The sequence below is a fragment of the Polyodon spathula genome, chromosome 2 (assembly GCF_017654505.1).
Source record: "Polyodon spathula isolate WHYD16114869_AA chromosome 2, ASM1765450v1, whole genome shotgun sequence".
NCBI classification, from domain to species: Eukaryota; Metazoa; Chordata; class Actinopteri; order Acipenseriformes; family Polyodontidae; genus Polyodon; species Polyodon spathula.
In genome coordinates this window covers 35,372,810-35,387,722 of record NC_054535.1, presented here as the reverse complement: position 1 = coordinate 35,387,722, position 14,913 = coordinate 35,372,810, and the positions used below count along the sequence as shown (strand labels likewise).

The following is a 14,913-nucleotide window of genomic DNA, read 5'->3' as shown; positions in this document are numbered from 1 at the left end:
TCATTGGTGACAGGTCCCTAGTCACCATATGCAGCTGCATGTTAGGAGTTTCTAGTGTGTGCTGTCAGGTCCCAGGTGGCCTGCCAGTAGATATCAGACCAGGGTTACCCTAGACCACCCTTTGATGTGGATGGGGATATGACAAAAGTCCCCAGATGTCATTTTCTTCATCACAATCCAGCTTGACAGACTGATGCAGATGGTGGGTGAGATGTCAGCTGCTTCTGGGGGGAGAGGGACCCACTTCCCCGGCTGTGTTGTTGGTTGCTGTTAGTCCGACAAGGGTTCTGGGTGTGGGCCTGCGGTCCGCCGTTTACACGAACCCCGGGTTGTTTCCCTGTGGAAAAAGGGCCAGCTGCAGGAGTTGTTGCTGTGAAGTTGTGAGAAAAGATCACTTTCCAATATAGCAATGCTTGTTTTAATAGTTTGATCATTTTATTGGGAGTCTTACAACATCGTAGTCACAACTAAGCAAAAATTCAAAACCTCCCAATTCTCTGAATAAATGATTTGCAATATAAATCCACATAGAATCACTTTTACATAAGCAGGTCCTTAACCATTTTAGCTTAAAGGTCCCGATCAAGGATTCAAAGTCAATGGCTTTGAGCCCACCCTCTGAATACTCTTTACTAGTTGTGACTTTCCTATGTAATGGGTTTTGTTATGCCACATAAATTTAAATATGATGGAATTTATGCACTTAATATTTTGAGGGGAAACATACAACGACTGAGATCTGGGTATATTAATCTAGCTATCCCCTCTGTTTTTGATAAAAGAATGCATCCAAAGATGGATATATCTCTCTGTAACCAAAAGTTGAATGCTAATTTAGGTTTTTCGTCTATTATTGATATTCAAAAATTCTCTATTTTTTGAGTTTTTAGTAATAGTAATATCCAGATACTTGATTTCATTTTTGATTGGAATAGAGTCTATATTGTCTAACTTGCATTTAGCATAAGTCACATTTTTTCAATTTAAGACATAAGCCAGAAGGCTTAGAGAACACCCAATCTTGTCAACAACAGAAGACAGTTGTGTGTCGTTTTTAAGAAAAATCGTTGTGTCATCAGCAAACTGACCGACAATGAATATTTTAGATAATGAAGAACTCAAACAGGGTTGGCAGTTCCCTTTCAATTCGAAGATGACCATCACTACATTAGGTATGGGATATTCCTGCCCGTAGGGTAGGTATTGCTGAGCTCTCTATACCAGAGCTGCTGAAAGGCCCCTTCCTGGGATGATGCACTCGGTCCCGCCTACCGAGGGAATTTACCTTCTCAAGACGGAACGGTAAGACCACTGTGTTGAGCTGAGCATGTTGATACAAAAGAGCTTCTCGAGTTGATTTGAATCGGTTGTATTTCGCTTGCATTCGTGCTGAAAGCCGGCTTGCCGTTTTCCTGGAATCAACGACTTAAAAAGACTGAGTCCTTGTGAAAGGGTGGCTTGCAGTGGTGACGTCAGACCAGAAACACTCCAAACAAGTGAAGGGCTGGGCAAACAGTAGATATGGGATAATGTATACCAAAGCCATCGCGAGGGAGAAAGAATGGCAGCATATGAGGGATGCACAACACTGTCTAACCCAGAGGTTAGCGGTGTGAACTTACACCCTCAAGGACCCTTGTGCCTACAAAAGGCAAGGCGGGGTCTACCACATTAATACAGTAGAACCTGGAGAAAGTATGCAGTGTATCCCAGCTAGGTGCAGTACAAATGTCAGACATTGAGGCACCTTTGAAAAGGGCCCAAGATGTAGCCAACCCTCTAGCGGAGTGTGCGGCTACCCTACCAGGTGGGGGCAAGCCAGCACCATTATACGCAGTCTAGACTGTGTCCACAATCCAGTGTGACAGAAACTGCTTAGAGAGGGTCTGTCCTAGGGTCCGTGTCCTATGACAGATGAAGAGCTGGTCAGATTGACGCAGAGCTCTTGTCCTATGCACGTAGCATCTCAATGCTCGCACTGGGCAGAGGAAATTCAATCTCTCATCCTCCGTTGAAGCAAACGGAGGTGGATGAAAAGACTCCAGTTTCACAGACTGGTTAACATGGAAGGCTGTAATCACCTTGGGGAGGAAGGTGGGGTTGATACGCAGCAACACCCTGCTGCCATCCTCCCAAGTACGCATGCAGGAGCTGTGCACAGACAATGCCTGCAGATCACTAGTCCGTGTAGGAGGTGATAGCCAAGAGGAAGGCTGTCTTCATAGACAGGTATTTCAGCTCTATGGAGTGTTAGGGCTGAAACGGGGCCTTCGTGAGAGCCTCTAGTACAATATTAAGGCTCCATTCAGGGAGAACAGTCCTCCTAGGAGGGCGTAATCGCCGTATGCCTTTAAGTAAACAGAAAGCCAAAAAATGCACACCCGGAGACATAGAATCTATGGCGTCATGGCAAGCAGAGATAGCCGCTAAATCACCTTCAAGATGGAAGGTGACCTTCCAGCATCAAGCAGTTATTGCAGAAACTGCAAAATGATTGGCATAGGGCAAGTGATGGGGTCATGGTTCCCTGCCAGACACCAAACTTGGAAATACTTCTACTTATAGGTATACAACAACCTAGTGGAGTCTGCCCTAGCACTCTGCATTGTACCCACAACCGTGTGCAGAGCCATAGCTGGAACCTGACTGGTTACTGGTGCCAAAGACGGCCTTTCTCCTGACTGAGGAGATCCAAATGAAGTGGAATCTCCCAGGGCTGGCCGTGCAACAGCTGGCACAGGGTCACAACGCCAGTACTGCAGCTGTTTTGCTGAAAAGGGGGTCTGAGGCTGCCAGCCTTCAGAGGCCCTGCTCGGGCTGCTGAGTCTGTGGCTGGGCAGTTTCGGGTTAGTGTTTAGGTTGCTGGCCCTGAAAACACCTCCGGTGACACTGGTTTGTGGACTGACCACGACCTGCATTCCATCTGCCTGCCGGTTGGGCTTGGTTACCTGCTGATGTGCCCTGTAGGCAATGCCTTAGGTCCCCCAGCAGAGCTGTGAGGACTGGGACTGTTCTGGTGACAGTTTGAGTCTGGGGAGCTCGTCACCGGCTCGACCTACCCCATGCAGAGGCACGGGGAGGGAGCAACGCGGCCACCTGACGGGGCGCCTGGTGTTCCTGGTGGGATCTTTGCAGTATCTCCTCCACAGCTGGCCCAAAAGTATGACCTGGGGATATGGCCGCATCAAAGACTCAGGCTTGTGTCAGCCACAGCTGTCTACAAGCCACCACCGAGCTAGCTAGGCTCCGGCCAAGGGCTTGCTGCGCTGGCACCTGTCTAGCCAGGAGCTCCAGGACTTAGGCCATCTGGGCCTTGAGGTCCATAATGTCCCTCGCCTGCTTAAAACGCTTCACCCGTCTCGCTTGTGGAGATGGGGAACGACTGCAGACGGCTTGCGCATTGGGAATGTCCAGCAGGGGGTCCTGGGACAGGTCGTCTGGGGCACCCAGAGCCGTTGACGGTCCGGCCGTGGAGGACATGGAGATCGCCATCATGGCTCTTTCTAAATGGGCCTGTTTCAGTCGGGGATGAAAGGCCTCACAGACAGTACATGCCTCGTCCCTCTTGTGGGCCATGGTGGCATGTGGGACACCCAAGAACCGCACGCAGAGGGTGTGCTTGTCCTCCTGCAGGATGCTGGTGTCGCAGGCCATACAGAGATGGGACCCCGACATGGGCCTGGCCTTGTGCATTAGCACTGAGGCACTGCTTGCACTGCATTGAACACTGGTAAGTTTGTTAACGTAGTGTGTACATCCACTAGCGTTGGAGTAAGGGTAATAACACTGCACCATGTGCCGAGTACAGTGGGCAGCTTGTGCATCGCGTACCATGGAGCACCTTATGAGCACTAGTGTAGTACCAGTTTACGCATGCACCGTGTATGCTGAGCTCTGTGCACATGGATTATTCTGTTTTACACTGGGTACCATGCTGCACTGTGAGCTATACGCTAGGCTGAGCAGTGCTTACGCAACCAGCGCAACGTGCACCACTTGCACTGCTTGCACCATGCAGTCCAAGCGCTGTGCACACCAGGTACCGTGCATTGCTTACCCTAATTGCAGGAATATCCCATACCCTATGTAGTGGTGGTCATCTTCTCTTTCAGGGAATCAGGGTTACGCTGAGTAACCTAACTTTTGACTGACTGGTTTTGATGCAGGGCATTGTTTGGATCCAACTTTTGAGAGATTTCTTGACCAATTGTGTCTTTCCCGTTGGTTTGCTGTCCAGTAGCTGCGAATTGAGCCTTCATTACGGTGTCCTGTCACAGACATGATTTCCCTTGCCTGTAGACCAGCGTCAGAGAGTATCAATGTTTATGTAACTTTTTATGTTATAAGATTAGTTGTAGATTAGAATGTTAAGGGAAAAATCCGGTATATGGGCTGATAGATTTAAAATTTAATTCACAGTTAAGCACTTCAACGTTCCAGCGGGTATCTATGCCAAATAGAAGCCTGCTAGTTCTGGAAGCTGTTCTGTTCGCTCTCGTTTTCTAATTTTATATCGTTCATCCATCTGATACAGCAGTGCTGTTAATCTGGACCTAAATTAAGTTCATTTTTGTTGCAGTTAAGTTTATTTCTGAAATAATATTGGATTGATTAACATGTCTGCATTTAGCTTTTTTTTTATTTTTAATTTTTTTACCAAATTTAATAGAAAGGTTACCGATCTGATATATCTAAAATCAAGCTAATTTAGAAAAGCGTTGGAGTTTTGCTAAATACAGAATCCTGGAAAAACCACATATACCACAACCCCTTCCACGCCACTTTTTTTTTCCTGAAAAACATGCGTACTGCTGATTGGCAGGCCGTTAGAGTCACGTGGGTGGGTGTAAGCCAATCGGCTAATATGTTCGCTCCAGGAGTGAATTAGATTGAGGTAAAATGGCGACCGCGGAACCGGTGAGTGGGTTAAAAGCATTGGTGGGCATGAACCGACTCGTGTTTCTCTTAAGCAACTTCTCTTTACGACTCAGTTTAAGCAAGACGGTAGAGATTTGAAAGGGGTGATGGGTTGGGAAATGTTTGTAGGGGTTTAGAGAGAGAGATATTGAGGTGAGTATTCGTGGTGAGCCTTAGCCACGACCCACAGAGGCACAGCACGAACTGTGTGTGTGCGCGCAAGAGTCAGACTCGAGTCATACAAGACCGAGGATCATAGTATTGTTTTTATAATTATTGTAGTCAGAGTGGTTGCGTGTCTCTGTCAACCACTGGGCCTGCTCGTGCACAACGCTCATTTATTGTTAGTTGTAGTACTACAATTGTATTGTTTTTGGCCAGTGCTGTGAATTTATGTGCGATCAATTTGGAAAGACAGTACAGTATTTGTTGTTTGTAGGCTTCAGGGAGGCGTGGCCTTAGTTTTTGAAAGATCAGTTTTACATGTTTACCCGTTTGTTATTGTTTACGTGTACCATCGGTGTTTGGGAAAGAGTATTTGGAAGTTATTTTAAAACTGAAGCGATTTAAAAAAAAATATATAGATATATATCTTAATTTGTAGATTGCCTGTGTGTTTAAAATGCCATTTGCTATTGGTCTTTTAAAAGCTGTATTTGAGTGAGTAGTTGCCAATTCTGCAGGCTACTTTTGTGCGTGTGTTGCCAAAATGTCAACCCCCTTTCCTTTTGTAGGTAACTACTAGCTCAGCATTTAGATTTTACAAGACCTGTACCGTTGGTTTTCGATGTTCAAACAGTGGTGTTTTTGTGAATCCCGAGGCCCACCTCTGTGGTTGCAAGAGTATTATGTTATGAAATGGCGCGCGTTTTTACCACTCTATATCAGAACTATTGCTAGCCGATCCACTACTATTAGATTATTCTATATTTTACACTGGATTCTGGAACAGAGAATTAATTCCTGTGTTAACAGTGAGGGATTCTGGCTCCAACAACCCACCCTCCATATATATAAAATCAATCTTGGAGATCGGTATTTTCCACAGGTCACTAAACATCGAGCCAATCCCATGCATAAACATGATTTTTTTTGTTAAATGTCTTACTGGTTTTTTTGCCATTCAACTAATAGGGCTCTGACAATAACATGGTTTATTCTGCTTCTGTAGCAAACCATTTCAAATCGCACAAATCCTGAAGATGAAAAAGCTGAAGCAACTGGCCAAGAAGTTGTCAGCACTGAACACTACGTCAAACACCCACTGCAGAACAGGTAGTGTTCAACTTGCCTTCCAGTGATCTTAATAAGCAGCATGTTTTCAAAGGCCTTTTATGATAGTTTACATTTATTTTGTTCTCAAAGTGCTACATGCATTTAAACTAATACCATGATATAGCAAAACAGTGACCTGTTTTCCTTGTGCGCTAGTTTATATGAATATTTTGTGACTTAATGTAAATTAGTCTGCAAACGAGCTGGAATTGCACAAGAGATATTCTAGTATAAAGTGTTTATATGGGCTGCTGCACATACGCATGAGACTGGACAATTCAGAACACATGCTGGTTAAAACAATAATCAAACACAAATATACACACTGTTTTACATTTAGAGGCCAGCTTTCATTTAAAAGCAGCTTGGCACAGGGTTTTCCCTCACCCCTGCTGCCTGAAGCATGGACTTGCACCATCACTGCAAGCCTCTGTCATGGTAATTTGATACTGGAGACCGCTCATCAAGTCACTTATGTTTATTTCTGTTGCGTTGAAGTTTTAAGGATTTTAATTGGAAGTTTTTTACTATCAGGCAAGAAAAGTATTTTAAATATTATAAATTACATGTAAGAAATTGACCAATCAGTTCTGGATTTATCAAGTGTGTATTTTCCTGTGAACTTACAGCAGGATTCTAAAGGGGGGTGGACGGACACAATAGCCCTTGATAGTACAGACTCAAATTGTATCCACTGCATACTCTTGACCCTGTAGTTATGGCTTATTTGTAGCATAATCTCGTGGTGCCTGTATATCTTATTTTCTTTACACCTTGAAGCTATGTGCTTGTTTGGTGTGTTATATATGGCTCCTTGTGAGGATTTTTTTAGTTGTGCATTTGTGAATTGTATAGGCTTTCTATAATTGTAGATGGGCCCTTTGGTTCTTCAAGAATGACAAAAGCAAAACCTGGCAAGCGAATCTCCGTCTGATTTCCAAGTTTGATACAGTTGAAGATTTCTGGGCGTAAGTTATCAGTTAAACTGAATTTGTTTAACAGTTTGAATATGTTTTAATATAACATGAAAGTAAATTGAATGGTTCTGTTCTATTGTACTCACAAATTGTAAAATCTAATAATGCAAAGAGAATTGATGTCACTTTATTTTTTTATTTTTATGTCAATACAAAAGATTCACCTAACAAAACGATTTGATTGAAATAGCATGCCTTGGATTTTGATTCAGAACCATTAATTCAAATTGATTTTGGATCTGTATTTGTTTGTATTGCCCCTGGGCATAGACTTTTCAAAAGTAAAAACTTTAAGTAACATTTTGTATGATATTTGTAATCATTCTGAATGGTTCTGTTGTAGTTACCCAGATCTGTTGTTTTTTTTTTTGGTCTGTGTTAAAGTGCGTTGACCTGACTTAAGAAGCTACTCTTCAGCCATAGACCTAAGCAAGGCAGGCAGGCTCAGCGTTTTGAAACGCTGAGACATTTGCTGATCTAGCCTGCAACAAGAATCCCTTCTCATGATTACAACCTCCCATATGAAAATGTAATGTGCAGCATTTACTCTAACATGGGAATGTAATAGATAACCCAGTCTTAATCGTGTGAAGGTGGTAATAAAAGTTTTGAAGTGTAGCGATTATAACTACGGCTTCTGTTTTTTGGTTTTTATTAATTGTATTTTTCGGTGCTTGTTTTTAGCTATTTTTGAGTTTTATGTAAGTTGTTTTTTACGAGGCTTTTATTTTTGATATACTGTGTGAAGTTAGTGTGCTCGATTACTTTCCAAACTATTTGAGCACTTTTTTCTGTCAGAATATGTATAGTAGTAACTCGATCGTGGTTGCACACTTAAGTTGTACCTTCTTTCCTTTGCTCTCTTCCACAACAAAATCATTATGGTCACGGCACATTCTTCTGGGGTTGTGTGTAGGCATTTTTGTACATTTCGCCACAATTCTGTTTTAAATCCCGGAACAAGCCTTCATTCTTGATTGTAATCTCGTTTTAAATCTTGCAAGCAGATTCACCATCAGAAATGTAGAAATGTGCTGTCAGTCATTAGTTGGGGTGGGTTTAAAGTATTCAGAATGAAGCAGCACTGGGAAATGTTTTTATTATTATTTTTCTAGTAGGTTTTATTTTTTAGTGGGAAAAGGGTAAAGTCAACAGGAATTGATTATTATTTGTTTGTTGGCTAGCCACCTATTTCATTTTTTTTGTATCAGGGGTGTTACCGGGTTTTATCAGTTTAAAACCGAAAATCAGAAGCCCTAATTATAACCTATATAGCCTACTTGTTGAAGGTATAACTGTTGCATAGTAAAATGTTTGTCTTGTTTTCTGTATCTTTTAAACAGCCTTTATAATCATATTCAGCTGTCAAGCAATTTAATGTCTGGCTGTGACTACTCACTTTTCAAGGTAGGAGCTTCTTACAAAGCTTCATTTAAGTGAGAACAAAAAAGCTTTTTGCCTTATATATAAATAAAAATGCGTGCATACGTGTCGATGGCAAAAATGCTGATGACAGATGTTGCCTCGTGTGACCTACCCTGAGCGATACCCTGGCGACATGGCTTCTACTTGGGACTCTTATTTTTCAGAAAACACAAGGGCAACGTTTTCAGTACCAGCCAATCCTATTTGATAGTGTCGCATGATAATAAGAATAGACCATAACATCAGTCAGACAGCGCATCATCTGGTACATTCTGATTCCTGCATTTCACAATTGTATGAATTGCATAGATGAGTAATAGTGTGAATGTGGATAAGCAAATGTTAAAGTCCACGATTACAGTAACATATTTATGCTATGAAGAAATGTATTTTACAGTAATAAAATACACGTGTAGTGTATTTTAAATTTGTCGTGTGCTTGTCATTCCTACATTAACTGGCAATCAGTATGCCGCCTTGCTCTCAAGCCTGGAGTTAAAGTACAGTATTGAAAACATTGTTTAGGATAATAAATACAGATATTTGTTATGTTTGGCATATTAAATATGTAGACCTACTAACAAAATAATTCTGATGTCCACCTTTTTATTTAAGAAGTAACTACCCGTTTGTTAATGTAATTAGTACATTTTTATATCGTAATTCGCAGTATGTTTACATCTTGTGACAAAAACTTGCATTATGATTGGGTTGCATTAAGTTGTAGCCAGCTTGTCAACTAGATGCTTGTCTCTTGTGTGACCATCGCAAACTGCAAGGCAACACGCAGGCAACAAATGTGTTCCTCTTGTTGCCGTCAACAAAAGTCCCCCATGTGACCGGGCCTTAAGTGATATGCAAACTTCAACATCATAGCTGTTGTTCGAGTTGTTAATACCCTTTTTAAATTTTACTTGTGGCTTATTATTTATGGTGGGTACCCTAACGTGGTGTCAGTATTAGGTGTATGCTGTAATACATGTCTTCAACTGTGCACTTTAGTGAAATCAGGACAGCCAGCGTTCCTATCAAAGCTTAGGTGTAGAAAAGGGTCCACTGCTTTGTTTAATTTAAACTCCCGCTGTCTGGTACTTTTGGATTTCTACCAGCCTGTGTCCTGACATTGTATTACTGTAACCCCTTGGTCTCCTTTGTCTTTTAAACGCCCACAAGGTTAGTCTCAGTGACCCATACTGGATGCCACCTTGTGCTTACTCACATTTTTTTTGTTTATGTTGTTTTGCTGCTGCATGCTCTACTCTGGAGTCCTTCCAGCAGGAAACTAGCTGATCTGACATATTGATGCCCGTGCTTTGGGTTGCAGATTCTGCAACACAGAAAATTCCAACTTGAAGTACTTGTATATAGCACTACTTTTTACTTGCTGTTCTATAAACATAAGCATATATTAGAAACTCTATATATTCATTGTAGCTTGAACTGTTGTAAAAACAATGTCCATTTGACTTGTTGAAAATAAGTTTATACTGTATATGTTCACATAGGGAGAATTATATGTTGTACAGTTTCAAAATGTATTATCCTCAGTGCTTCAAACCAATAACTCCCAGACTCCTGTTTTTAATGCCCATGGGTTGCTATTTAAAAGCATGGAACATTGAAAAATTTTGCCTTATAATGCTTATGTTGTTTCTGACCCCAGTAAAAGCAACATATTTTTAAAACATGTTTCCCTTTAGGATGGGATTGAGCCCATGTGGGAAGATGAAAGAAATAAACAAGGAGGAAGATGGCTTATTACTCTTACAAAGCAACAAAGACGATCTGACTTGGATAGATTCTGGCTAGAAACTGTGGGTATACAAGTTTAGGAATTCTTTGCAATTGTAGAGGATTTGCAATGTGGTGTATTGATTTTGAAGAAAAACTACTGATCTGCCACACACGATAAGAGTACAATATCTTGCAGTCAGTACCAGTCAGGCAATGTTTGCCAAATTGCAGTAATATCTTGACTTGCATTTTTATCAGTTATATTGCTACTGTAAATGAGGTGAACTGATTTTTGTTTTACAGCTGCTCTGCCTCGTAGGTGAAGCTTTTGATGACCATAGTGATGATGTATGTGGAGCAGTAGTCAATATTAGAACAAAAGGAGATAAGATAGCAATATGGACAACTGACTATGAAAATAAGGATGCCATTACACATATAGGGTAAGTCATATTGTTGGTCACATTGTGCCATTACTGTAAAAGAGAAGTATCAAATGGAGTATTCATCTTAAATAAATATTAATAATAATATCAAATTAATAATAAATTGGTATAGTAAAACATTTAGAAAGTTTCAAATTGTGTGTGATAGGTTTGTTATTGTTTGACATTCTGATTGATTGTGTGAAGATCCTGTAATGTTACAGGGTAAAAGCAAAATATCCCCATTATATTAAAATCTGTACAGCCAAATCTGGTATGTTGCAGATATTGTAATGCTACATTGGATACAATATGTGTACCAAATAGCTATAGTAGTAGAACTTCAAATGGAGGGTGTTCGTAAATCTAAAATGCCTAACTATGAAACTTATTTTTATAATTTATTGTATGCATGATAATGTAAATCAGTTAAAGGTTTACACCTTTAACCTCAAAAAAGAACGTTTTTAAAAACATTTCGGGAGACCCCGTGTTAAACTGGCACATTTTACTGTCGTCGGGGAGCCTGGTTTCAGTTGACTGGTCAGTTTGTAATTGTGGGGTTTTACTGTAATTGTCAAGTTATGTAAGGTGTTTAGCTAAATATGAAGTTTGTCACAGTAGTGCTATTGCAAACACTACTCCAACACCACTCTGCTGCTTTGCAAATCAGCTAACTAAAGTCCAAAATCGATGCACTGAAGAACAAATTCCCATTTTGCTTACCGGTAGGTCATTTTAGTTATGCAAAAATTCTAGCACCTCTTATTAATTAATTTAATGGAGTAATTATTTAGATTGCCAAATAATTTTACCCCGATATTCTCTATAATTTATAATGTGTAATTATGTTGCCTTACTGCAGCAGTTCCCCACACTGCTCGGAAGAACTGAAAGTTCAGTGGGCGTCCTCTGATCACATGACCAAGCCAATTTATTATTTTACACCCAGCAACTTTAGAGCGGATGTCAGCGAGGTACTGGCCTCTGGAGGACAGAGGCCAGCCCTGCAGGTGTCCGCTTTACCTTACCAGGCCCCTGGCCAGTAGGGTCCGCTATAGAGCGATGTGGAGAAACAGTCTCTGACCGTTTTGCCTCCCTAACCCGTGGGAACATCACAGCCAGTATGACTTCATCAGAATCCCCAGCAAAGTCTGGCGACTTTGCACATTCAGGACAGTTGCGCTCCCCAGACTGACTCGACCATGCACGCCACTGGCCGTGCTTTTACCAGGCGAGCCACACAGCAAATGTTAGCTGCAAGTACATAGAAACAAGTTTCTAAGTTGTTAAACCTTCAGGTTGGGTCTTTGTGTACTAGCTGACTAATATCTAAAATGTCATACTTTAGCTGAAAGCCTTAGAGATGATGTGTCTAATTTTGGACTTTAGTTGAATCCTGCATATAAATGTGTACCACAAACCTTTTGCAGTTTTCCATTTAGTTTTTTATTTGAAAAGATACATTTTAGATTCTTTCTATCAAGTGAACACACATGAATGGATTATGTTTACAGGGAAACTTGTGCGCAATGATACAATCGCACTCTTGGCGGCCTGTAAATTTATTAGATTAGGCCGGTTTTAGACCTCAGTAAGCATAAAAGTGTTGTCTAATTTTTATAGTTGAGAGGCAGGTGTGAGTTTGCCTAACATACTGTTTGTTTCCAACCAGGCAAGTGTACAAGGAAAGGTTAGGAGTCCCACAAAAGGTAATTATTGGCTACCAGTCTCATGCAGACACTGCTACTAAAAGTGGCTCCACTACAAAGAACAAATTTGTTGTTTAAGAAGACTTGACTTTTTTTTTCTTTTTTTGAGACTGCGTAAAGCAATCCAGATCTGGGAGTTAAAAACCAAAGTTTCTCCTAAGCAGAGTGGACTGCATTCTGACAATGTCAATCTGAACAGAGGCGACTCTTCCATCATTGAATGTGTCAGAATGCATTGTCCATTTATTTATTAACATTTATTTTGTGTTTGTAACAATCCATTAACCACAAAGTACTGCCAAACTACTTTGATATGAAGAATTAGAATTAGAAAACCATGTTATTTTTAAGGCCTAGATGATGTTGATAGTTTGCCTAAATGCTGGTTTAACATGTTCTTAATTTTTTTCATTCTTCAGCACAGTGATATTCTGTGCATTGGTTGTTTTTTTTTTTTCTTTAGGTAAAAGATATAGCTTCCTTCATTATTTTGTAGTTCATAAAGCTCATAGTGTGAAAATATCTCAATTTATGTTTGCATTCACATGTTTTGTTTAAGTATTAACATTATTATTAAAAACATTCATAAGAATTTTTGCAGTTTAAGTATTTTATTAGGTTTGTATTATGATTCTTTTTGTTTGGAATGTCTTATTTTAAGAAATTTAACCTGTAATTTTACATTCCTTGCTAGAAATGGGGAGATGAATTGAAAGCCTTTGTTTTATATGCCATTCTGTATTTTAAGACTTGTTCATTTTGAATATTTTTGGCTTTGGTTAATAATGCCTCTGTAAAAGCAGTCTCTTTCATACTAAGACAATGTTTAAAAAAAAAACAAAAAAAACCTGTAAATAAAATGTACAGTGATTTGTCTTTAAAATGGGAAGTGCAGTCATTTTGTGTGTGTGTCTGTATAAGTTGGTAACTATGGTATATAAACCTGCAGCTCTCTGCACTCCGCTTGGGTGTTCAGAGGAGGAACAGGAGAGTGAGAGGAGAGAGAAATTTAAAACAAACGTATAGGATCAGTGAAGGCGATTGCCCAGCCTGACCTGTGTTTTTGTGTTTGTGATTTGTTTTTGTTAAAACCTTTTATTTTTTGTTATTTAAAAATAAACTGCACAAGCGGCGTTTGCACCTTATCTACAGTACCTGTGTTTCCTCCTGCATTCTGGCCTGACATCACCACTCATGGCCAGCCTGTCACACAGTTACATTAAAATTGTCTTGAGTAACAAACAGTAAAACTGTGCTACCAACAAACTATAAACGGAAATAAAATGGTAAATTACATTTACGGTTATTACATTTTATATATTAGGATGAATTCAATTCTTATTGCATCATCTCTGAGACACTACAAACTAAAACATTTAAAAGCATTTGATCAAAACAAAATAAAACCCTTTACATAAACTTGCTCCTTCTTCCTCATGCTGAAATTACCTACATAAGTTCATTGCGTTTTTTAGAAAATAAATTAACTGTGGGTGGAATCCTGCTATATTCCCCTATACCCACAATGAACATCTGTATTAATAAGTGTTTCTTGCACCATGTGCATATTCCACATTGAAAATGAAATGCACAGCTAAAAGGAGGCCAAAGCCCATTGTGTTGTGGTCCGGTTCTTCAGCCAGAATTTCTTGTTCGTCCATTGACTGTTTGACATCACTGTTAAGCTGAAACTGGTTACCCTAAATATCGGTATGTACACATGGAACAGATGTACACTGGGGAAAAAAATAATAATTATATGTATGATTGCCATTTCTTTATGTACTGGATCTTACACACATCCAATTGGTCTGCAGCCGTACACTAGGACAAAGAGCCAATCGCAGGGGAGATACAAAAGGAACCATGCGCAGCTAAAATTACAGACACTGACAGGTAAACAAACAGTGGCAGGAAATAGAGTGGGAGAGGAACACCATTACAGCTGGAATTACAGTATACAAACGCAATTACATAGACCACTACACTCTTAATTATGTGTATCTAAATACATGTAATTAAAAGTTTTAGAACTATGCCTACTGTTCAGTAATCTGTCGTAAACCAGCAGATTGTCAGTCTCAAACTCTAGTGACAAATGATAGATTAAATAAATGGAAACAAAAGAAATGCAATCAGATCATTCTGCCTTTTATTGCAACTGTAGTACCTTTCAGTCAAGCGAAAATTATAAAGGGGTACTTCAGCTGAGTATTCCAGACAGAAGGGGTACAGTTTCAAAAAAAGGTTGCATCCCTCTGTTATCTAAAGCTGCTGTAAACCTGAAGGAGGTCAAACCAATCAAGATCATTCCAAATGTATATTATGATGTAGCTAAATGTCTGGGATCTGAAACCATATAGTTTCAGTATCTTTGGCAATCAGGGTGTTTTGGCATTTTTTAAAAAAAGGCTTTGTCTATCTGTTCCGTCTTCTGAAGAACGATTC

The 14,913-nt window shown here is 40.2% G+C and overlaps 1 protein-coding gene across 1 annotated transcript; it reads left to right on the top strand.

Annotated features, from left to right (window-relative positions):
• Positions 1–4,846: 4,846 nt before the first annotated feature.
• LOC121295721 (eukaryotic translation initiation factor 4E-1A) lies at positions 4,847–13,184 on the top strand. Its single transcript, XM_041220716.1, has 7 exons — positions 4,847–4,917; positions 6,089–6,192; positions 7,065–7,160; positions 8,513–8,576; positions 10,295–10,408; positions 10,632–10,771; positions 12,429–13,184. Exons 1-7 carry the CDS (start codon positions 4,900–4,902, stop codon positions 12,541–12,543), a joined length of 651 nt encoding a protein of 216 aa, XP_041076650.1. The 5' UTR covers positions 4,847–4,899; the 3' UTR covers positions 12,544–13,184.
• The last annotated feature ends 1,729 nt before the right edge of the window (positions 13,185–14,913 follow it).